Raw genomic sequence first — 24,327 nt, forward strand, 5'->3', positions numbered from 1 at the left:
CCTGGAGCCTGTTTCCGATTCTGTGTCTCCCTCTCTCTCTCTCTCTGCCCCTCACCCGTTCATGCTCTGTCTCTCTCTGTCCCAAAAATAAATAAACGTTGAAAAAAAAAATTAAAAAAAAAAAAGGAATTAAAACAAATTAAAAAAAAAAACCCTCATGTTCTAATGAATGGTTTGATGTCTAGGATTTGCTTCAAAATAATTTGTGGATAGGGGCACCTGGGTGGCTCAGTTAAGTGTCTGACTCTTGATTTAGGTTCAGGTCATTATCCTAGGGTCGTGGGACCGAGCCTTATGTCAGGCTCCTTGCTGATCGAAGAGCCTGCTTAAGATTGTCTGTCTCTCTGTCTCTCTCTGTCTCTCTCTCTGCCCCTCTCCTCTGCTCGTGTTCTCTCTCTGTCTAAAATAAAATAAAATAAAATAAAATAAAATAAAATAAAATAAAATAAAATAAAATAAAATTTGTGGATAGAAGTATAAATGAAAAAACGAGGCCAAATACTGATTATTAAATCTGAGTAATGGATTCATTGAATTCATTATAGTATTCTACTTTTGTATATGCATGAAATTTTCTATAGTAAGTTATGGTTAAAGGAGTAATAAATAGTCATCTTGAAAGGAAGCAAAACAAAATTCTGTGTCCTTTCTGCCGCATTATAGTGCCTAAATGATTGGAAAAGTAACTGAACTATAGTATTTATGAAGTTAAGCTTTTGTAGGCACTAACCATTTTCCAGGCACTGTGCTAAGCTCTTTACTTGCACTTTCTCATTGAAACCCCAATAACCCTATATGCAGATTGGGGAAATGATGAAAAGGAAAGATGTTGAGTTCATGTTGTGGCTTAGTGTAAAAAAAAGCTTAATTATCATCTTCAAAATACATGTGTGTGACTGTATAGCTCTAGGTAATACTAACCAAGGATCTGTTTAGCAACAGGTCCTCTCTTTCCTTAGACTCTAAAGAGCTTTCCTAAAGCTCTAATTAGTTAATGGTACCAAGCATTTATGTCATATATAGATGTAAGCAGTGCTTATTCTGGCATCCCCAGGTAGATTAAGCTTTGTGATCTTCTTTGTCTTCCTCCCCATGTTGTCTGACCAAGAACTAAGTGAAGAACTTTTCAACAAGGTACCGCTGGAGCCACTCTGGCTTGACTGGGGAATGAATTATTGTAAGTCACATTATAAAGTCAGTGTTTTAAGTCTCACGTCACATCCCATTCATCCTTCCAGGCATCTTTACTTTCTTTCTGGATGTAGGAGCCTAGGAAACTTCATCATTCATAAAATAGGTTGTTGAGATTAAAGATGGGGCTTAAATTGTCCAGCTTTTGGAACTGCTGGCTTTTGTCTCCTTGTTTATTTGTTCAATGACATTTTTGGAGTGATGTTTATTGTATACATAATTACCCCAAAATGTTTTAAATGGAAAATATAGAAAAGCACAAGAGAGTAAAAATCACCTGCAAACTACCACGTAAAATTAAATAGTGTTAATAGTTTAGTTTATATCCTTCCAGTCTTTTTCCCCCTTGTGCTTATATATCTGTACTTACTCTTTTCTTTTCATAAAATTGGGACTGTACGGTATATGCTTTGTTCTTTTTTAATGCTTTTTATATACTCTTTGTGTGTGTGTGTGTGTGTGTGTGTGTGTGTGTGTGTATACATGTATACCCACGTACATGCACACACATCTACATAGTTTTGGGGGAAATATTGCCTTTGTTGTTTGGTTGTCTGGAAAATATTTATTTTCAGGGCTACCAGTCACTAATTTATTGAAAAGCATACTTGATCTTCTATTTTCAAAGTATCAACATGAGGAATTTTTGAAAAGCCAAAACCATTGACCTATACTTAAGACACAGAAATTAGGACTGCTTACCAATATGTATTTTCTTTTTCACACAATTGTATTTTATTTCTAAATTTACAATAATTATTGAGAATTAATTTTATATTAAGTGTTTTCAGTGCTCACCATCAGTCCTTTTACTCTATGGCTTTTCCATTCTTACTATGTTCTTTGATTCATCTGTTATTTTTTTTTTTTAATGTTTATTTAATTATTTATTTTTTTCAACGTTTATTTATTTTTGGGACAGAGAGAGACAGAGCATGAACGGGCGAGGGGCAGAGAGAGAGGGAGACACAGAATCGGAAACAGGCTCCAGGCTCTGAGCCATCAGCCCAGAGCCTGACGCGGGGCTCGAACTCACGGACCGCGAGATCGTGACCTGGCTGAAGTCGGACGCTTAACCGACTGTGCCACCCAGGCGCCCCTGTTTATTTATTTTTGAGAGAGAGACAGCGTGCAAGCAGGTGAGGGGCAGAGAGAGAGGGAAACACAGAATCGGAAGCAGGCTCCAGGCTCTGAGCTGTCAGCACAGAGCCCGACGTGGGGCTTGAACTCACAAACTGTGAGATCATGACCTAAGCCAAAAATCAGATGCCTAACCGACTGAGCCACCCAGGTGTCCTGATTCACCTGTTATTCAAATGTTATTCAATTGAGGAATGTTTTCATCAAAGATGACATGGATGCTTTTTAAACATTAAGGTGACTTTTATAAAATGTAGTAGTAATACACATACTTATGCAAAGGAATCAGATGATTCACAAAAATATTTAAAGTCAAAGACTACACTCCAGGGATAACTGCTGTTAACAATTTGGTATTTACCTTTTTATTTATTTTTTTAAGTTAATTGTTTTATTTTGAGGGGGAGAGAGAGAGCATGTGCAAGCAGGGGAGGGGCAGAGAGAGAGGGAGAGAGAGAATCCCAAGCAGGCTTCATGCTCAGCCTGGGAGCCTGAGGTGGGGTTCGATCTTACAACCATGAGATCATGACCTGAGCTGATATCAAGAGTCGGACATTTAACCAACCTAGCCACCCAGACACCCCCAAAACAAGCTTTTTTTTTTTTAATGTTTTAATGTTTATTTTTGAGAGAGAGAGAGAGAGAGAGAAAGCGAAAGCATGAGCAGGAGAGGGATGGCAGAGAGAAAGGGAGACACCGAATCTGAAGCAGGCTCCAGGGTCTGAGCTGTCAGCACAAAGCCCCATGTGGGGCTCGAACTCACGAACCATGAGATTGTGACCTGAGCCGAAGTCAGAAGCTTAACTGACTGAGCCACCCAGGTGCCCCAAAACAAGCTTTTTAATAAGCAGATACAGTTCTGTCTTTGGACTAGAAAAGTTTTCATTTCTTGTGTCCTTATTTGCTAATATTATGTTTATTATTTTCTTCGTTGTCTTCTACATCTCTTTCTGTCATCATTGTAATCTCATTTTGCTTTGCCGCTGCATCCCCAAAGAGCTTCTCAAGTTTATCCTTTCTGTAATTGATTCGGATTTTTATAATGCTGATTCTACTTTTCACTGCTTCTAATTTGGTTTTTAAGACTGCTATTGCATTATATGTTCTTTTACATTATTTCCCCGTCTTATCCTATAACCTTTATATTTTTGCCTGCCTTTTCTCCAGGTCCCTTTAATCTGCCTTTGTTTTGTCATTTTTCTTTTATCATACTTCACAATGTCTATGATTTTAAACATCAGATATAAGAATATCTTTTTCTTCATTTTACATTTCCTCCCACAAACTGTGGTACACTCCTTTCATAGACCCCAACTTGGATTTCTACAGTCTGATTCTGGCCATTTATATTTCTTTGAAGAAAGAAAGGTTTCTTCAGATCTCATATTTGCTCCAAAATAGGTTATGTTGATTCTTATGTGATTCCTTCTTTGTCTACAAATACTCTTTAGAATCTCCTTCTCAACTCTACAACTGGTTGGTAGAAGTTTATATTACCAAGTCACCACCCTGAAGAGAGTGGGGAGGAAGTCAGGTGGTATACAATCTTAACAAATTAATTTATTTTCTACATTATCTATTCTGTATATAGTGGAGCTACTATACCAGAGCTGTTTCCTCTGTCTGATTTCTGTTTCAAATAAATGATATGACAGTTTCTGACCTCCTCCTTGGAGCTGTAGCCTACCATGTCAAGAAATTCTACTCTCTGGTCACCTCCCATTTAGTATGGTAGTTTCCCTTGAGCCTGTCTGAACTGCTGATTGTGAGTGGTACTGATTTATAGTGGTGAAAAAGCTGCCAAGTGGCATTCTGCCTCTGCCCCCATGTCCTCACACTTTGTGGTAGACAGAATAATGGCCCCTTAAAGATGGTCCACGTCTTAATTCCTGAAACCTGTTCAGTGTTACCTTACAAGGCAAAAATGCCTTTGCAGGTGTGATTAAGGGTCTTGAGGTGGGAAGATGATCCTAGGTTTCCGAGGTTGATTAATGTAATCATAAGGGTCCTTATAAGGAGGCAGGGGTGTCAAGAGTCAGAAAAAGGAGATGTGATGATGGAACTAGTGGTCTAGAGAGAGGGATTTGGAGACAGTATACTGCTGGCCTTGAACATGGGGGAAAGGACCGTGAGCCAAGGAATGCAGGTGGCCTCTAGATGCTAGAAAAGGCAGGGAAGCATATTCTCCTGCAGAGCCTCCAGAAAGAACACTGTCAACACGTCGACTGACAAAACTGACAACACCCTGTGAACACCTTGATGTTAGGATCTCTGACCTTTAGAACTGTAAGGTAATACATTGTATTGCAGCAATAGGAAACTAACATACCCTTCCATACTGGAGAATTTTGCCAGTCTCTTCATTGTTTACTTCTGCCGCTACTTTCTTTTTCTTTTTGAACCTTTTTAATTATGAAATATACATGTGGAAATACATTAAACAAAAAGAATTCGAAGTAAGGAACTATATAGCCACCAAGCCGGTCTAGAAATAGAACAACACAAGGGTAGTAATTATCAGTTACATTCAGTTTATGTTGGAGGTCCTAGCCAGTACAGGAAGGCAGGAAAAGGAAAGTATTAAAAAGGTGATTGGAGGGGCGCCTGGGTGGCGCAGTCGGTTAAGCGTCCGACTTCAGCCAGGTCACGATCTCGCGGTCCGTGAGTTCGAGCCCCGCGTCGGGCTCTGGGCTGATGGCTCAGAGCCTGGAGCCTGTTTCAGATTCTGTGTCTCCCTCTCTCTCTGCCCCTCCCCCGTTCATGCTCTGTCTCTCTCTGTCCCAAAAATAAAAATAAAATAAACGTTGAAAAAAAAAAAAGGTGATTGGAAAGGGAAAAAAAAGTTGTCTTTATTTGCAGATAATGTGATGAATACTTAGAAAATCTGAAAGAAACTAAGGATAAATTAATAGGATTAAGTGAATTTAGCAAAGTTGATTGATCATAAAGTCAGTATACAAAAATCAGTTCCAGGGGCGCCTGAGTGGCTCACTCAGTGAAGCGTCCAGCTCTTGACTTTGGCTCCAGTCATGATCTTGTGGCTCCCGAGATCAAGCCTCGTGTCAGACTCCATGCTGACAGCATGGAGCCTGCTTGGGATTCTCTCTCTCTGTCTCTCTCTGCCTGCTCTCTCTCCCTGCTCACATGCACACACACTCTAAACAAACAAACCAGCACCTTAAAAAATCAATTCCATATCTACATACTGACATCAAATGAATTTTTTTTAAGTTGATTTCTTAAAAAATAGAAAATAAAAGTGGATTTGTTAGGAATGCAGGCTGTCAATTGGCTCTTAATGACCTGCTTCCAGTTGTCTTCTATCCATCTGGCAGTAATTCTTTATGATTTATGGGAGATGGATGGCATTTTCTCATTTAAGAGCTATTGACTGTCTGCCATGCATCAGGCACCATTCTGGATACCACAACCATAGCAGCAAACACAGTAGACAAAGGAGGGATCACAAGGCATATGGAGGAGCTATTCTGTGTATTCAGTTTGGGCACTTCAGTTGAGATATTGGAAGTAGAATTATTTAACTCTGAGGTCTATAGTTTTTAAGTGTTTTGTTTTTTTTACAAAAATAACCTCTCTTTGTATTATAAAATAGGTGTTCATCTTAGAAATACTAGAAAAATCAAGATTATCAATAAGGGAAAGAAAAGACTCTGTGATCCTTCTGGTTGGATAGATGGACAGACAGACAGACATACGTGAACTCTTTTTGCTTTTTAGCAGAAATAGGATCAAACCATATATATACTGTTTTGTAATCCACTTTGTTCACTTAGCAATAAATATATTCTGCATATGTTTCCATGTTCACCTATAACATGAATTTTAACGACTGTGTTATATTAACTGGCGTGGACATACCATAATATTTGCTGAGTCCTCAACCATTGGACATTTTGGGAAGTTACTGACTTTTCAGTTTTATAAATGATGCCTTCTCAGGCAGAAGTCTTTATATACACCTTTTGTTCATTTTTGAAGTACAATTACTAGGTCAAGGAGGGTATGCAGATTTTTAAGACTTGATAAATAATGCTACATTGCCCTCCAAAAAAAGGTTGTATGCCATGTAAACTGCAGAATATAAGAGTATTTATTTTCTAGCTTCCTCATCAAGGTTGAATGGTTTAATTTTTCCTGACTTTGCCAGAGATGGACAAAAGATGATATTTCATTGTTTTGATTTTCCTTCTTTGATTACCAATAGGGTTGGTTCTAAAAGTATTATGCTTATTGGTTATATGATTGGTATTATATTTCTTATAAACTGCCTTATGTTCTTTGCCCATTTTACTATTAGAATATTCACCCATTTTTTCTTTTTTCTTTTTTTTTTAAATGTTTATTTATTAGAGAGAGAGAGAGAGAGAGAGAGAGAGAGAGCATGAGCATGGGAGGGGCAGAGAAAGGAGAAGACACAGAATCTGAATCAGGCTCCAGGCTCTAGGCTCTGAGCTGTCAGCACAGTGGGGCTCAAACCCACAAACCGCGAGATCATGACCTGAGCCAAAGTCAGACGCTCAACCGACTGAGCCACCCAGGCACCCCATCACCCATTTTTTTCTTAATGTTTTGCAGTAGCTGTGTATGAATAACTTTTGAACTTTTCTTTGGTTACCCTTGTACAGGAGGTGTTTTCTCTGTATATTGAATGAGATGAGAACTTTTGGATACTTGGAGAGGCACAGCATTCTATTTTTTAGGTAATAAGAACATGGATGTCCCTTTGTCACACCATGCTAGATTAGATCTTTTGTTTGTTTTCACCCTTTGAGTCAGTTTCTCCTCATACTTCCCTATCAGTCCATAGACATCTAAAGAAAAATCATGTCCAGCCAGATATTTAGAATAAACTGTGAACTGTATCTACTTCCTTTTCTGTTTTGCCTATTTAATTGAAGGAGCCCTTGAGATGGGTATAAACTAGGTAAAATTGTATGGTATTTTGAGAAGTCCTCTGGTTTCTATCTAGCAAATGTTGTAAAACTTTTTCCCCTTCTCACTGTAAGTGCAGTAAATACCTCGATGGCTTGCTTTATTTAATGATTCATTCCACCAGTGGCCCCTTGGCACTAACCATTTGTATCGTGTATATCTCTGCCTACCTCATTTTTGCCCTCCCTCACCTTTTTTGTGCTGTCTCTCACCTCTTTACGAATTACTTTTAAATTTATAGAATTACTGATTACTACTTCCATTTACTCCAGATTTTCAGATTTATTTTCAGATTTATTAGTTACTCCCTAATTTACAAATTACAAATCTCATTCTCCAAACGGGCTCTGTTGAACTCGACTACCTTACGTTCATGCTGTGGATAGGTCATGAGTAGGTGTTCTTTTCTGTAATTCTTAAACTTTAGCATTCATCACAATCACCTGAAGGGCTTGTTAAAATACGCAGTTGCTGGACCCAATCCCCAGTGTTTTTTTGATTGTTTGAGAGGAAAAAAGGTGGAAAAATTGCATTTCTAACAAGTTCCCAGGTGATGCCGATGGTTTGGGTTCCACACTTTGAGAACCACTGGTTTTTAGGAACTTGGTAGCTTCCAAGGTTGTAGTTATCAGGCAAAGATTTGGGCCCAGGTAAAAATAATAAAGATTTCTGTTATAAATAGTCTTCCTCGGGGCACCTGGGTGGCTCAGTCGGTTGAGCGTCTTGGCTTCGTTCAGGTCATGATCTCACAGTCCGTGAGTTCGAGCCCCGCGTCGGGCTCTGTGCTGACAGCTCAGAGCCTGGAGCCTGTTTCAGATTCTGTGTCTCCCTCTCTCTCTGCCCCTCCCCTGTTCACACTCTGTCTCTGTCTCAAGAATAAATAAACATTAAAAAAAATTTAAAAAAAAGTCTTCCTCATTCTATCTTTAACTTTGGAATGTAGGGCATATTACCTGAGAGTGCATATACTTTGCCTCCATGTTGCCAGACAGCTTTCTGAGCTCTTCAGAAAGAAGTTATATTCAGAATGCTATAAATATGTTTTTCCTGAGTATATATGAAGAGTCACATGTCTGGATTTCTTTTCCCAAGAGGACCCTGAGGGAACCATCTGACTTTTAAGGAGTGTCTCTCATGTGCTAGATACTGTTTTAATGCTTTACATTATCTCATTTAAATGTCACAAAAGCCCCATGGGAATTTGAACTTTATGAAAGAACTTGCCCAGGATGACACAGGTAAGAATGAAGGAATCAAATCCAAGCAAGTCGCACACACTCTTAATTGAATAAAAATGCAGTAATACAGTGGTGAACAAACAATTGTTAGTACCTTCAGTTCTCTTCATAACTTTGACAGTTCTTTTATTTTCACTTGGAGCTTGACTCCTCACCATGAGCTTGGGAATTTTTGACCTGGTTTAGGGATATTACCTGATCTCCCATAATAGTTCTTGAAAATGAACAAAGAAGGAAAAGTTCACATGAGGAGAATGGATGTTCAGAATGAATTTACATACTTCTTTCTCTCTGTGTTGGATGTTCTTCAAATCTTGGAATGCCCTGGAGTCCAAAAGTACCTGAGTGTCTAGAATATGAGTCTTGGGAGAGAGAACTTGATTTATTTTTGGCAAACCCTTGAGTGTTCTCTAAGAGGGACTGAATATATGCAAAGGATGATCTACATCATTTTGGAAGGGTGTCCGAGGACAAAAAAAAATCTAAGAGTAGTGATAGTGCAACTTGTAAGGACCAAAAAATTGGGACAACGTCCTGGGCTACAAACTTTGTCGCCAGGATTGTTTGTAGATGAACAGGGATTCATAGATTTGGCTGATGGGGGTAACTGATGCATAAAAACCTGAAGGTCAGCAATGGAAGTTTGCCTACCTATCTATATGCATACATATAAACCATCTTTGGCTCAAGACTTAATGAATATGGGCCATAATAAAAAATAAATTTGAAACAGGTAAGAAGAAAAAGTATGATACCTAGAGAGAGGACTTTGCTATTGACATAAACTTCTGCCTCTATACTTCCTGCCCCACCCTTTATTTTCTTTAATGTACTTCTCATATATGTAAAAGAATATTGTTTTTACTTCATAATTTTAGATATCTGAAAAAAGTAATCTTTATTGATAATACTTTTACTTTTATTAGTCAACTTGGTTATGTATAATTTACATACAATAAAATCATACATTCGAATGTATTGATAGTATATATATCCCTGTGTAATGACCACCCCAATCAAAATACAGAATGTCTCCATCCCCGAAAATGTTCCTTAAGTGCCCCTTTACAGTTAATCTCCTCAGTCCAACTCCCCATCCTAGGCAACCACTGATCTAATTATTCTTATTAAAGATTAGTTTTGTCTATTTTAGAATTTCATATAAGTGGAATCATAAAGTATATGCTTTTATGTCTTTGTTCTTTCACTCAGCATATCTATGAGATTCATCCATGTTGTGTTCTTCTAGCAATTCATTCCCTTTATTGAGGAGTAGTATTCCATTATATGGATATATCACATTCTGTTTATTCATTCACTTTGGGCTCAGACACATTTGGGTTTTTAGTTTTTGGCTGTTATGAATAAAGATGCTGTGAACAAATGTACAAGTCTTTTTGTGGACATAATGTTTTCATTTCTCTGGGGGCAAATAGCTAGAAGTAGAATTGCTCAGTCAAATGATAAACTTCAAGGAAACTACCAAACTGTTTTCCAAAGTGATTGTACCAGGTTATACTGTCACTAGCCATGCCTGAGAATTCCAGTTGTTTCAGATCCTTGCCAACATTTGGTATTTCTGGTCTTTAGAGTTTTAGCCATTCTAGTAAAGTGTGACAGGGTCTTATGGTAGTTTTGTTGGCATTTGTGTAATTAATGATGAGCATCTTTTCATGTGGTTTGTTAGTACTTCATCCTCATTTGAGAAATGGCCAAATCTATAGCCCATTTTTAAAATTTGGGATATTGATGTTTTCTTAGAGTGGTAAAAGTTCCTTGTGTATTCTGTGCACAAGTCCTTGTCAGATAGGTGTCCTGTGAATATTTTTTTCCACTGTGTATGGCTAGCTTTTTTTTTTTTTTAAGACAGAATCTTGGAAAGCGAATGTTTTTAATTTTGATAAAATTCAGTTTTTTAAGATTTTCCTTTAAGGATTATCACCTTTTCTGTTTTTTGTTTTGTTTTTGTTTTAATTTTAATGTTTATTTATTTTTGAAAGAGACAAAGCGAGAGAGACAGTGCACGAGCGGGGGGAAGGGCAGAGAGAGAGGGAGACACAGAATCTGAAGCAGGCTCCAGGCTGTGCTTTATCAGAGAGCCTCTGAAGGCACCTGGTTTCTGTTGAATAGTTTTAAAAAGGCAGTAAAATGGCAACTGTAAGGTTGCATGATGGGTAGCAATAAGGCAGAGGGTGCAGGGGAGATTCATGGAGATGTTTGGGGAGGAGACACATGGGGAGAAGTGGGTATGGAAATATAAAAATATGAAACGCTTCACGAATTGTGTGTAATCCTTGCGCAGGGGCCATGCCGATCTTCTCTGTTTCGTTCCAGTATTAGTACATGTGCTGTGGAAACAAGCACAGTATTGTACCTTTTTACACTTCACACCTACACACCTGTTCTTCTTGTTTCCTGCTTTGCACTTTACAAATGTAACAATCTTGGGGCGCCTGGGTGGCTCAGTTGGTTGAGCCCAGGTCACGATCTCACAGTTCGTGGGTTCGCACCCTGCATTGGGCTCTGTGCTGACAGCTCAGAACCTGGAGCCTGCTTTGGATTCTGTGTCTCCTTCTCTCTCTGTCCCTCCCCTGCTTGTGCACTCTCTCTCTCTCTCTCAAATAAATAAACATTAAAAAATTAAAAAACAAAAACAAATGTAGCAATCTTTAAACAGTATAATTCCATTTACCCATTCTCTCTTGGTTAGTGTGATTGTCTTCTGTTTGACTTTTCATATGGTATGAATCCTACCATACCCTATTATTATTTTTACTTAGTTTTCTTTTAAGTAAATTACAAACAAAAAGAAAATACAGACTTTTCTATTTATCTACTTATTTACTGGTGCTCTTCATTCTTTTCAGTAGATCCAAGTTTCCAGCTGATAATTATTTCTCTTGAGCCTATAGGACACAAGCAGGTGGCTGGTGACAAATTCCTGTAGCTTTTGTTTAGCTAAAAATGCCTCTCTCTCTCTCTCTCTCTCTCTTTTTTATCTTTGGTTCTGAAGGATTTTTTAAAAAACTGGATATAGAATTCTGGATTGAAGTTTTTTTCTTTCAGCATCTTTGAAATGTGGTTCTCTTATTACCTGGCACCCACTGTTTTCTCGTGAGAAGTCAGCATTCATATGCCTCTTTGTATAATGTATCTTGTGGGGGGAGGCTGCTTTGAATATTTTCTTTTTATCTTTGGTTTTCAGAAGTTTGGTTGAGATGTGCACAGGTGTAGTTCTTTTTACATGAATCCTGCTTAATGTTCAGTGACCTTTTTGGATCTGTAAGTTGGTGTTTTTCATCAAATTCAGGGTATCTTCCAGTCATTATTCTTTTTTCTGCCCTACTTACCCTGTCTTCTCTTTCTGGAATTCCTATTATGTATATGTTAGAAATTTTTAGATAGTCGCACACATTTGTGAGGCTCTATCTTTTTTTTAATTTCAAAAAATGTTTATTTTTGAGAGAGAGAGCGCGCTAGTGGGAGAGGGCAGAGAGAGAGGGAGACAGAATCCGAAGCGGGCTCCAGGCTCTGAGCTGTCAGCACAGAGACCAACGTGGGACTTGAACCCATGGACCATGAGATCATGACCTGAGCTGACGTTGGACACTTAACCGACTGAGCCACCCAGGGGCCCCTTAAATTTTTAATGTTTATTTTTGAGAGAGAGAGAGACAGAGCGTGAGAGACAGAAGGGCAGAGAGAGAGGGAGACACAGAATCCGAAGCAGGCTCCAGGCTCTGAGTTGTCACCACAGAGCCCTCTGTGGTGCTGAAACCCATGAACCTGGAGATCATGACCTGGAGTCTCTATTTATCTTTAGTGTTTTTTCTCTCTAGTCTTCCAATTACTTAGTTTCTATTGATCTGTCTTTTTAAGTTCATGGATTGTTTCTTTTCCATTTTCAATATAATGTAAAACTTATCGAGTGAACTCTTTATTTCACTACTTTTCAGTTTAAGAATTTTCAGTTTAAGAATTTCTACTTGGTTCTTTTTGATAATTACTTTTCTTGGCTGACATTTTCTATTGGTTTACTCATTAAGGCCATATTTCCCTTTAATTCTTTGAACATCTTATTAATACTTTGGACTTGTTTATAATAGCTGTTTTAGTCTTTGCCTATCAATTCCAACATGTAGGCCATCTCACATTCAATTTCTGTTGAATGTAGATTGCATTTACCTGTTTCTTTGTGTCTAGTGGGTTTTGTTTATAGTCATTGGCACTGGCTAATTTGTTAGATTCTGGATCTTGTTACCTTCTTCTGGAGAGTATTGGTTTTTTGGGCGGGAGGGTTTTTTTTGTTTGTTTGTTTTTCCTTAAAAAGGCAATTACATCACTGCTTGATCGTCTTGAACTTCTGTATGCTTGGTTTTTTTACATATTATTAGGGCAGCTACTTAGGAACCTAGGATGTCCCCAAGCCCCAGCAATGTGGTGATAGTCAACCTCCAAGCCCTGTCTTCCCTGCAGATTTTGTTTTAGTCTGGGTTTTAGGATCTAATTAATGCAAATTTAGGTTAGCTCCCACTCTAGGGTGTGGCCTCTCTGGAGATTGAGCTGGTTGCCAGGGCATGTTAACAAGGTGTTAAAACCTCTCTACTCTGGCGGTTTTGGAACTCCCAGCTCCTCTGTCCTAAGGCAGTGCTATTTCTACACTGTTGGATCTCTAACATCTTTCTGTTCCACTCTCAACCCTGTAGCAGCTGCCTTCTGGTCAGCCCCTGGTGGTCTTGGCTGCATAGGTACAGTCCAGCCTTCACCCCATTATTCACTGAAGATTCTCACATGTGTTTCATGCTCTTTCTTTGTATAACTTCTTCCTGTCCATTTCCCTACTTGCTGATTCTGGCCCCTTCAGCTACCTGAAATTCTGCCTCTGCCTCCTCAACTCAACAGGACCACCATAATTTCCTTGGGATTCAGCTTTCTGTATCATGGTTGGAAAATTATTCCCAAGCAGAGGACTAAGTGATCAAGAGATCATTTTGTGAGTTTTTCTTCTCTCAGAGGTCACAGCCTTTTTTTCCCCCCTCATGAAAGGGGAACAGACTTTAATCATAAAAAAATATTTCTAGTGTTTTTTCTCCCAGTTTATTGAGAACTAATTGACGTACATCATTGTACATGTTTAAGGTATGCAGCACGATGGTTTGATTTGCGTATATTTTAAAATGATTACCACAGTGAGTTTAGTTAATATCCATGCTCTCCTACAGACACAATGAAAAGCAAAGAAGAAAAATTTCTCCTTGTGATGTATCATACGGCAGTGTTAGCTGTAGTCATTGTGCTGTACGTTATATCCCTACTACTTGTCTTATAACTGGAAGTTGGTACCTTTTGGCCACCTCCCTCTAGTCACCCTCTCCCTACCCCTACCTCTGATAACCACAGATCTGAACTCTTTCTCCATGGGTTTGGTGTTTTAGGGATCACAGTTTTGCACTGCCTGTTGTTCACTGCCTACAAACAGCTGCCTCAGATATTTTATAGTTGTTTATGGTGGGAGGACTAGTCCAGTACCACCTACTTCATCTCATGCTGAGAAACAGAAGGCAGACTGTCCTTACTTGTTAATTACAGAAGTAATCCATGCTCTCTGAAATAATATTAAAATCATATAGAACTGTAGAAAATGAGAATACCAGCCCCTCTTTCCCTTCCAGAAACGATTGCTAATAACGGTGTGGTAACCATTCTTGCGAACATACATACACAGAATATTAACTTTTCTCATACAAATGCATGTTGTGATACATTACTCTTTTTTTGCCTAATATTCATACCTTGTAACTGCTTCTGAATCACTATGTATAAATCTACATTCTTTTTCAAGTTGCATCATGTTCCATTGTGTAGATACAATTTATACATCTTATTTTATTGAAGTATAATTGACATACAGTGTTCTGTTAGTTTCAGGTGTACATCAAAGTGATTTGATATTTTTATACATTGTGAAATCCCATGATAAGTCTAGTTCATTTGTCACCACACAGTTATTACAATATTATTGACTATATGCCCTACGCTGTACTTTTCATCCCTGTGACTTACTTATTTTATAACTGGAAGTTTGTACCTCTTAATCCCATTTACCTGTTTCGTCCGCCTCCCTCCTCAACCCCTCACCTCTCTGGTAACCAGCAGTTTGTTTCCTGTATCTTTGAGTTGGTTTCTGTTTTGATTGTTCATTTGTTTTGTTTTTTAGATTACCCATATAAGTGAAATCATCCAGTATTTGTCTTTCTCTGACTCATTTCACTATAGCAGGATTTCATTACTTATGGCTGGATGGTAATCCATTGTATACATACATCACATCTTCTTTATCCATTTCCGTATCGATGGACACTTAGGTTGTTTCCATATCTTAGCTGTTGGAAATAATGCTGCAGTGCACATAGGAGTGCTTATATTTCATCAGATTGGTGTTTTCATTTTCTTCAGATAAACACCCAGAAGTGAAATTGATGGATCGTAGGGTAGTTCTATTTTTAATTGTTCGAGGAACCTCCATAGTGGTTTCCATATTGGCTGCACCAGTATACATTCCCACCATCTGTCTTTTAGGTGATAACTGAGTTATGTCCCTTTTTTGTCATCACATACAGTGCTAAAATGAACTTCTTCATACTTAAATCCTTGTATGTTTATAAGACTGTTCTTTTAGAATAGATTCCTACAAGTGAAATTGCTTTGTCAAAAGATATATAAATTTTACTGTTTTTACAAATACTGCCAAAGTGCCCCAAAATGATCATACCAATTTACACTCCCATTAGCAGTATACAAGTGTCTGTTTTTTCATACTTTTACAAATACTGTGTATTTGTAAATATTATAGCAATATTTTTAATTTCTGCTGATTTTCTGGGTTAAAAAGTGCATCTCACTTTAGCTTGCATTTGTTTACTAGTGGAATAAAGGATCTTTCTGTATATTTACTGTCTGTTTATATTTTTCCATTCTGACTTGCATATTTATGGCCCTGCTCATTTTTATATTGTTATTTGTGATTGATATGCAGAGTTCTTATACACTGTAGATAGTTATATTTTATTTTATATGTTGCAAATATTATCTCCCGGTTTGTAGCTTGTTTTATAATCTTCTTTATATTTTTTACAGTGTACAGCTTAAAATTTTTATGAAGTCAAATCTGTCTTTTCCTGCATGACCTCTGGGTTTTCTTGTCATGCTTTCCTCATCTTTGTATACACCTGTTATTGTTCTTGCTGATCGCTTAACAAGATTTCTCTCAAAAGAAAGGTTTGTAGTTAATAAAATACACTTTGATATACCCAGGCTGCTGTTGGAATTTTGGCTGTAAAGTAGGGACTGCTACTTTTAAGTACTCCAAATATTCCAGAATGGCAACCATTTGGAACGAAGGATTTTGAAGGTCTAATGTTTTCATGAACAATTTTTTGTGATATCATTATTGTCAGTGACAGGAAAAAATGAATCTTTAGCTGTCCAAGAGTAAATCCAAATGTTTCCTAACTCCCAGTAAACTCAGAAGCAACCAGATGAAATAATGTAAAACCTCATTTGTAGTGAATGCTTATCTAGCAATAGATATTTTTTCTTCCTTGTGCACATAGACCCCCTAAAGTGAGGAAGAGAAAAATGAGAAACTGTTCTTAATTCTAGAATGCAGTGGAAAACGTGGTTTGCATATGTGCAGCAAAAAGCTTTGGAGGGTTGGAATTGCACAATGAGTGAAGGCTGAGCAATTGCTTAATAAGGCGTCCACATTGGGGGGGTGTCCTTTGCTCTTGTGCAATTAGGGAACTCCAGAGCTGCCTGAATAGGGGATTTCCTTCTGTTTCTTACATGCCATTTTAAAAATTCACTTTTTCCCTTCTTTTCAGTGTTTGTTCTTTTTTTCTTTAATTGTTGCTTTGAATTCTTATTTGTAGTTTTCTTCTTTCTTCTAAGGAAGAGATGAATTAGCCGTACATCCACATGTCCCTACCTCTGACTGATTAGAAATGAACCTGGGCCAGGTTCTACAGACGGTTACTGATGGTTTAAAGATTTCTGGTTCAGCTTCTTCTCACAGTTGCAATACTCAGCTGGTTCTGAGTGTTTGAAATATGGGTTCCTGATCAGCCAGCATTCGTTTTTCAGTACTGGAATTTTGCACATTTTGTAATGAGTTTTCTGAGGTTTTTGCCTGTTTTGCTTTAATGGCGACCGACACCTCCTGATGGAGCTCAGCTGCAGACTTACTAGAAAGTAAAGCCAAACTTTAAGCTGAAAGCATAGGAGCCAACCAGTAAGAGCTGGAGCCTTACAGTACTTATTTCTCTCTTGGCCAAGGAAACGTCCTTGTTTTCTCCCTCCTTCCCTCTAGCTTGCTCAATCACACTCGTGTTAGATAGTACTTACTTAGTAAGCATGCTTCTGATTCTGATTCTGTTCCCCTTACCTTTGTGCTGGGGGTACTACTCTTTTCTCTCAATTTTGCTCTGTTCCAGGGGAACAGGAGAGGTAGTTGGGTCTGAGTGCCAGAAAAGCAGAAGTTAAGTATGTGGATTTCATAGCCGCATGTATGAGTGTTTGTGGGGCAGGGAACTTCTAATGGAAAACATTTGTGTTGCATCGAAAACAGAGCGAGGCCTGGTTAGAGTCTGTCTGCTCTGTCTGTCAGTCTGTTCCCCACCAGCACTAGTCATTGTTCTCCTGGGAGTCTCAGGCGTATTGTGGTTTCTTCTGCTCTTGCTATCCTCTAATCTTGCCAGAGTTTTTGTGTCACGGGTGGCCCCTTTTGCAGTTTGGAGCAAGGCTGCAAGGGTGGTGACTAATGGCTTTGAAGACACTCAAGCCCACATACTGGCTTGGAGACCCTTTCTAGGGTGACCCTCAGGAGAGGGAAGGGTCTCCAGCACAGACGGTGGGACAAATGTGCTTGGACTCATTCAGATGGCGTTTTTAGTCCCTGATTTTAGTTCTAGCAAAGCACAAACCAGAAGAATGGAGACCAGAGGCAAAGGCTTACGTTTGGGCTTGCCATTTCATTTGTAAATGCTCCGTGAGGGATGCACCTGGATGCCCAAGCTTGTCTCTGAAGGGCTGATATCAATCAGGTTGTGTGGCTGGATCCCCTTTGGGAAATAGAGAAGAGAAAGTACTAATTTCCCTGAGGATAGTGTCACTCCAAGATACGAGGGCCCTGTAACTTGAGCTGTTTCTTTTTTCCCCCTCCAGACCCTCTGAAATTCACATTTGTTCATCATTTTAAAAGAAAGAAAAAAAGAAAGAAAACAATAAAAAAAGCAGCAGCTCAGAGTTTTCTGGGTCCCCAAGAAGGCACTTTACCAATGTGGTTTTCACATTTTCAGGTTTTTGGCTGGTGAATAAGATTGAGCAGAAATGCTTCTTCCCCTGATAACAATACATTCAGATGCAGGATCAGGAGCGTGTGGATTAAAACCAGACGGTGGATGATTAATATTTTTGCTTATAGAGGTGGACATGGCAGCTTCCTCCATTTAAATGAAAAAGCTCCTTCTCTGCATTTGTATGTGTGCCTATCCTTACATGCTTGGGCTCCTCGGAGGCGGGAGCTAAGAGTTTCTAGTTCAGTTATAGTTTCCAAGTACCCTTTCCTTCCTCTCACTTGAAGCACCCAAGAAGTAGTACTAAGGATTAAGCTGTGAAGCAGAGGTGTGAAGATAAGCTACTAAGACAAGAGCAGGAATGTGCTCTCTTTTCCAAGCTGACTGCTTTCACGGCTCTCCAGGTACTGATGGAACACACATCTTTAGCTACTCAACCTTCTCGCTCCCTGTGGACCTGTGACCACATTATAAGAGGTATAATTTTCCTTTGAAAATATTGCCCCTTTGGAGGTGCCCATCCCCATCATTTCACTATTAGATAATGATATGAAAGGAAACTTTATTATTACAGGTATACTTTGGATTTTGACCTCACTCAATGACAACACAACAGAGATTTCGTGGAGAATACTTTTAATTAGAGCTTGACAGGTGTTTATTATTTTTAAAAAATGTTTCAGGATTTAGTTTTTTGTTAGGTTCTGTGCACCTTAACCTGTTCAGACCAAGAGTCCTCCAGTTAGCCTAGATCTCTGCTTTCTCCCACAACCTTTAAACTTGAATCTACTTTGCCCTCTGTAGAAACAGAGATCTCTGCCCAAATGAAACAGGAAATGAAAGGGGAGGAGGAAAACCAGGCCGGGACTTGGTATCTTTTTATCTGCGTTAGAGAAGATTGCATTGTCCCAGCAACAATGAAAAGTGTTGGGGACAAAGAGTATATAAAGTTCTTTTTATGCCAACAGAAATCTGGGTCTGTTTTAATGTCGCCTCTAATTTCAGGGTGAAAATGGGCTCTGTGTCCAGCCCTGTCACACTTTAACTGCATGCGTTCCCAGTTGTCCCCGATCACAGAGTGCCGCGATGTGTCCCTAGTTCATTCCCATCCCCAGAGACCCAAATATGTTTGTTTACACACATTAAAATCCACTCTTTGTGGGGCGCCTGGGTGGCTCAGTTAGTTAAGAATCTGACTTCTGCTCAGGTCAGGTCATGATCTCACAGTTCGTGAGCTCGAGCCCCGCGTCGGGCTCTGTGCTGACAGCTCAGAGCCTGGAGCTTGTTTTGGATTCTGTGTCTCCCTCTCTTTCTGCCCCAACCCTCCCCCCCTTCAAAAACAAATAAACATTAAAAACATTTTTTTTAATCGATTCTTTGTTACACAGTTTCTGACATACAGTCATGTAACTGTCACCACAATTAAGATACAGAGCATTTCTGTCATCCACAAAAACCCCCTCATGCAACCAACCCCTTCACCCCTAGTCACCTCTGATCTTTTTTTCTGTCATAGGGACGACTTTGCCTTTTCCGGAATGTCATATACATTAAACCGGATAGTAGTTAGCTTTCGAGGCTTCATTCACTTAGCATAATGCATATGAGATTCATCCGTGCTGTTGCCTAGATCAGTAATCCGTTCTTTTTTGTTTCAGAGTAGTATTGCATTATATGAATAGACCACAATTTGCTTATCCATTCACCAGTTGATGAACATTTGGGTTGTTTGCAGTTTAGGCGATTATGAATGAACTACTACAAACATTCATGTATAGGTTTTTATGGGAACTTAAGTTTTCATTGCACTTGGGTAAATAGCTAGGAATGAATGTGTGCGTCAGTTGGTAAGTGTATGTTTAATTTTGTTACAAACTGCCAAACTTTTCCAAGGTGGCTGTACCATTTCACATTCCCACCAGGCGTGTATGAGAATTCCAGTTCGTCCACAGCCTTGCCAGCACTTGATTCCACATTTTATGTGTGTGTGTGTATGTGTTTAAGTCATTCTACTAGATATCTCATTGTGGTTTTAATTTGCATCTCTCTGATGGCTAATGATGTTGAGCATCTCTTCGTGTGTTTATTTGCCCTCTGTATATCTTTGGTAAAGTATCTTCAGATCTTTTGCCTATTTTTAAATTGTATTGTTTGTTTTCTGACTGAGTTTTGAGAGGTCTTTATATAATCTGGATGCAAGTCCTTCATCTGCTATATATGTGTCATAAATATTCTCTTGGTCTAGCTTGTCTTTTCACTTAGAGACTAGGTTTTGACTGATTAAATGCTGAGAGCTAGAGGTTTCAGGCTCTCTTGGTAGAGGAAAGTAAGGAAATCGAGACCTTAGTCAGCAGAAAGATGTGAGGACCACCCCTTTTGAAGCTGTTTATTTAAAATAAAAGAAGGGGGAGACGGGTGGGCCAAGATGGAATTGTGCAGACAGATGTCTGAAGCTTTTTAAAATCCCTTCTCTCGCTCCTGTCCCTACCTACGATGTGGATTTGGGGCTCTTGCCTTCAACTGGGTTCTTCAGTTTCTGCCATCACTCCAAATCCAGCTCTGCACACTCCAGTGGAACGGCCAAGAGGGCAGACCAGCTGCTTGCCCAGAATGTATTCCAGACTGAAGGCGGTTTGATAAGTAATCATTCCCAAGCCCTAAAGTGATAGCCTCCGAGGAGTCACCCACTTTGAAGAGCTTCTTTCATCTCCAGCTGGACTCTTTTCCAAACAAGCATCGGCAGAGCCTAGTCAGGGCTCTGCCACACAGGGTTCTGCCATGAGAAGCAAATTGGCAGCAACAGGCAGCCCCCTGAGGCAGTGGAATTCAGTTCTTAGAACATGCATTAAATGTGGACGAGATATTTATTTATCATGGGACTCTTTCATGTTGCATGGAATTCTTTCCACAAGGCAGCCCACTTAGGTACAGGGGAGGAGATATGTCATGCCCCATTGGACAAAAGACAAGAAAAGGTAGTATTTGTAATCTCGTCCCCTTTGGAAAAAGTATATCTATATTTTTATACTGCAGAGAGGGAGTAGAAAAGAAAGCCTCTCTACAGGACCTTACTTGGCGGCAGCTTCTTGTTCTGTAGGGTTCAGGAAGACTTTGAGGAAATGCAGGTTGTTTGGAAAGATCCAGTTATAGCTGCTTTGTATATTGTGATGGGTGGAGGGATGAAGTGAAGTGTGAAGGCCCCTCCCACCCTCCATCTTGCCTCAGACTACGTCCTGGAGCCCCAGGGCAGAGAAGCCACTTTCATTCCTATTTCTTGGGATTGTTGACAGCCACGTAGTGATAAGAGAACAACCAGCAGGAAGAGCAACACACCCAGCACGTTGGCAAAGGCGAGCTGCACTTCTGTGATCATCCTGATCGGCTGGGCTTGCTCCCGGACTCTTGCCACTTTTTAATTGCTGACACTTATTTTTTTTAAGATTTTATTTTTAAGTAATCTCTACACCCACCATGGGGCTCGAACCCACAGCCCCAAGATCAAGAGTCGCCTGTTCCACTGACTGAACCAGTCAGGTGGCCCCTAATTGCTGACACTCTTAAAGTCTTTATTTTTCTTAAAGAGCATTTGCCACTGACTAGACGCTAGCAGAGTTTCTTTCCTTTCTGCACATGACATGGGTCACACTGCATGTGATGGTCCGAGAAAGCCTGCTTTAGCTCTAGAGATCTGTCCAGTTCTCCAGGATAATGTAGTCTGGTCAAGGCTTTGTGGCTTTTGACCCCAAGAGGAGTGATGTATAGAGAGAGAAGAATTTCTGACCCGTCACTAATCTCAGTTATTTATTCAAATACATTTATTCAAATGTCTTTTTGTAAACAAAACATCTTTTAGTCAGGCTTACAACTGTTTCTGCTCACGTAGGTACAAATTTCTCACTTTACTAAGGACAAATAAATTCAATTAAAGATAAAATTGTACTGTAGAATAATAGTTCAGGCTTTAAAAACAAAGGGAGGGGTTAAAAACAAGTTCTGCAATAAATCTGCAAGTGTGGAATCTAAGGGAAATGATCCCATCTGGAAAACTCTACCAGTGGTGCCTTGGCTGGTTTGTGGAGCAGTGCGGATCACAGAGTGAAAAAAGACCCTGCAGTCTTGAAAGATGACAGGCTTCTTAATTGATGTCCATTTCAGCTGGTGCTGTGCCAGCTTATGTTGGCCCCAGTCCAGCGTTCCTGTAATTTGGGAGCCAGGTGTGAAGCATTTTTGTTCCATCTTGTTCCCCAGCATCTACAGAAGCCTCACGCATCTCACTTGAGGCAGCAGCACTCTGTAGGAAACAGATGTACAGGTAGAGATGGAAGGAAGTGTCACAGCTGGGTTATGGATATTAAAAAAAAAAAAATCCTCCTCCACACTCCAGTGAGATCTGGGCTTGCAAGTTAGGGGAAAGAGTATTTCACCACCTCAGTATGAAGGGTAACTACCAAGTATAGCCTGATTACGCCAATACTCATTTTTAATATTTTAAAAACATGTCTTACTACCTTAGAGTTAAATTTCGTATAGGCAGAGATCTGTAGTGATTTGCCTCCTCATTCTAGGAACAGCATATAAAGAATATCTCGAGATGGCCATCAGAGTTGGGTCTGATCACTTCCATAGCATCAAGGAGTCAAGAGAACAAAACCTTCTGAACGACTAGCTACTCCTGACTAGGTGGGGACACGGCTGTGTTCTTTTGGGGGATCTTGATGAACCCAATAGAAAGTACTAACATCATCTGTCTGATGTATTGATACTAGGCCCTCGATGCTCAAGAGAATGGAAGGGTTGTCCCCCACCCCCCAAGAACTCATCTCAGAATTCAGTCTACGTCCTTTCTAGCCCTTGGGTTAAACTTAACATAAAAGAACAGGCATTTCTGCCTTTCAGAATTACCAACATGAGCAGGACCCTCCCTGTGAGAATGTTAAAGTCCCGTGGACATGGAACTTAAATATTGGAATTAGTGTTTTGCCACTGGCTTACATTTTGATATAAGGTAAGTTTTAGCCTTTGAGAACTAAGAGTCAGCTCTGTTTCCTGGAGGGCCCAACTCATAAGCAGATGACTGAAGAGAGGCTTTGTTGTTCATTCCTTTAACTCAGAATTTCACACAGACAAGAGTCGAAGATCGTTTTTGGCCTTGAGAATCAGACCATGAAGTGAAAGAGTAACTACAAGCCTGCATAGGTTGCTTTTTTGCTCCAAATATGCCAGGGTCATAGGACAGTTGTTGGTTCACTGATAGCTTTAATCTGTTCTTCCTTACGTTGTCAGTGCCAGGAGCTGGAAAATGGCTATACCAGACATTTCAAGAGGGTGAGGAACTAAGAAGGAAGGTTTTCCTTTAATCAAAGTTTAATTTAAAACAGGCTCATTTTGGGGCACCTGGATGGTTCAGTTCATTGAATGTTCAACTCTTGATTTCGGCTCAGGTCACGATCCCAGTGTCATGGGATCAAGCCTCATGTCGGGGCTCAGCGTGGAACCTGCTTAAGATTCTCTCTCTCTCTCGGGGCGCCTGGGTGGCTCAGTCGGTTAAGCGGCCAACTTTGGCTCAGGTCTTGATCTCACAGTTTGTGAGTTCAAGCCCCACGTCGAGCTCTGTGCTGATAGCTCATAGCCTGGAGCCTGTTTCAGATTCTGTGTCTCCCCCCTCTCTCTGCCCCCTCCTCTGTGTCTCTCTGTCTCTCAATAATAAGTAAACGTTAAAAAAAAAAAAAAAAAGATTCTCTCTCTCTCTCTCTCTCTCTCTCTCTGTACCTGGGTGGCTCAATGGCTAAAGCATCCGACTTTGGCCTCAGGTCATGATCTCGCAGTTTGTGAGTTTGAGCCTTGTGTCGGGCTCTGTGCTGACAGCTCGGAGCCTGAAGCCTGCTTCAGATTTCTATGTCTCCCTCTCTCCCAGCCCCTCCCCTGCTCATGCTCTGTTTCTCTCTCTCTCTCCCTCTCCCCCCTGCTCGTCTCTCTCTCTCTCTCCCTCTCCCCTGCTCATATAAACGTGCTCTCTCTCAAAAAAAAAAAAGACAGTTATTCCATTTTTAAAATTATAATTGTTAAAATATACATAATACACAATTTACCATTTTTAAGTGTACAGTTCTGTGGCATTAAATATATTCATGTTGTTTTGCAACCACCACCACCATCCATCTCCAGGATTTTTTCATTTTCCCCAGCTGAAACTATACCCATTAAACACCAGCTCCCCATTTCCTCCCTCTCCCAGCCTCTGGCAACCATCATTTTATTTCTGCTCTGAATTTGACTACAAACCTCATATAAGTGAAATCATTCAATATTTGTCTTTTCGTGACTGGCTTATTTTACTTAGCATAACATCTTTAAGGTTCATCCTGTTGTGGTACATGTCAAAATTTCTGCCTTTTTTAAGGCTGAGTAATATTCCCTTGTGTATATACACTATATTTTGTATCTGTTCCATG

The 24,327-nt window shown here is 39.7% G+C and overlaps 1 protein-coding gene, 1 non-coding gene and 1 pseudogene across 3 annotated transcripts in view; 1 reads left to right on the top strand and 2 right to left on the bottom strand.

Moving 5' to 3' along the window:
• SMG6 (SMG6 nonsense mediated mRNA decay factor) overlaps positions 1 to 24,327 on the top strand; it is a 230,319-nt gene that overhangs the window by 121,385 nt on the left and 84,607 nt on the right. The window contains exon 14 of one of the 2 annotated variants that reach the window (XM_030296756.2): positions 20,409 to 21,102. The exons of the other annotated variant lie outside the window; for it this stretch is intronic. Within the exon in view, the coding sequence (XP_030152616.1) occupies positions 20,409 to 20,501 (93 nt within the window). The 3' untranslated portion in view covers positions 20,502 to 21,102. Of the gene's footprint in view, positions 1 to 20,408; positions 21,103 to 24,327 lie in introns of those variants that run through there. 2 annotated transcript variants of the gene reach the window in all.
• LOC115501963 lies at positions 10,781 to 10,886 on the bottom strand. Its single transcript, XR_003965003.1, has one exon. It is a non-coding gene; the product is annotated as a U6 spliceosomal RNA (small nuclear RNA).
• On the bottom strand, positions 21,079 to 21,248 carry LOC115501635 (annotated as a pseudogene).

This window comes from Lynx canadensis, chromosome E1 (genome assembly GCF_007474595.2).
Source record: "Lynx canadensis isolate LIC74 chromosome E1, mLynCan4.pri.v2, whole genome shotgun sequence".
In the NCBI taxonomy this organism is placed as follows: Eukaryota; Metazoa; Chordata; class Mammalia; order Carnivora; family Felidae; genus Lynx; species Lynx canadensis.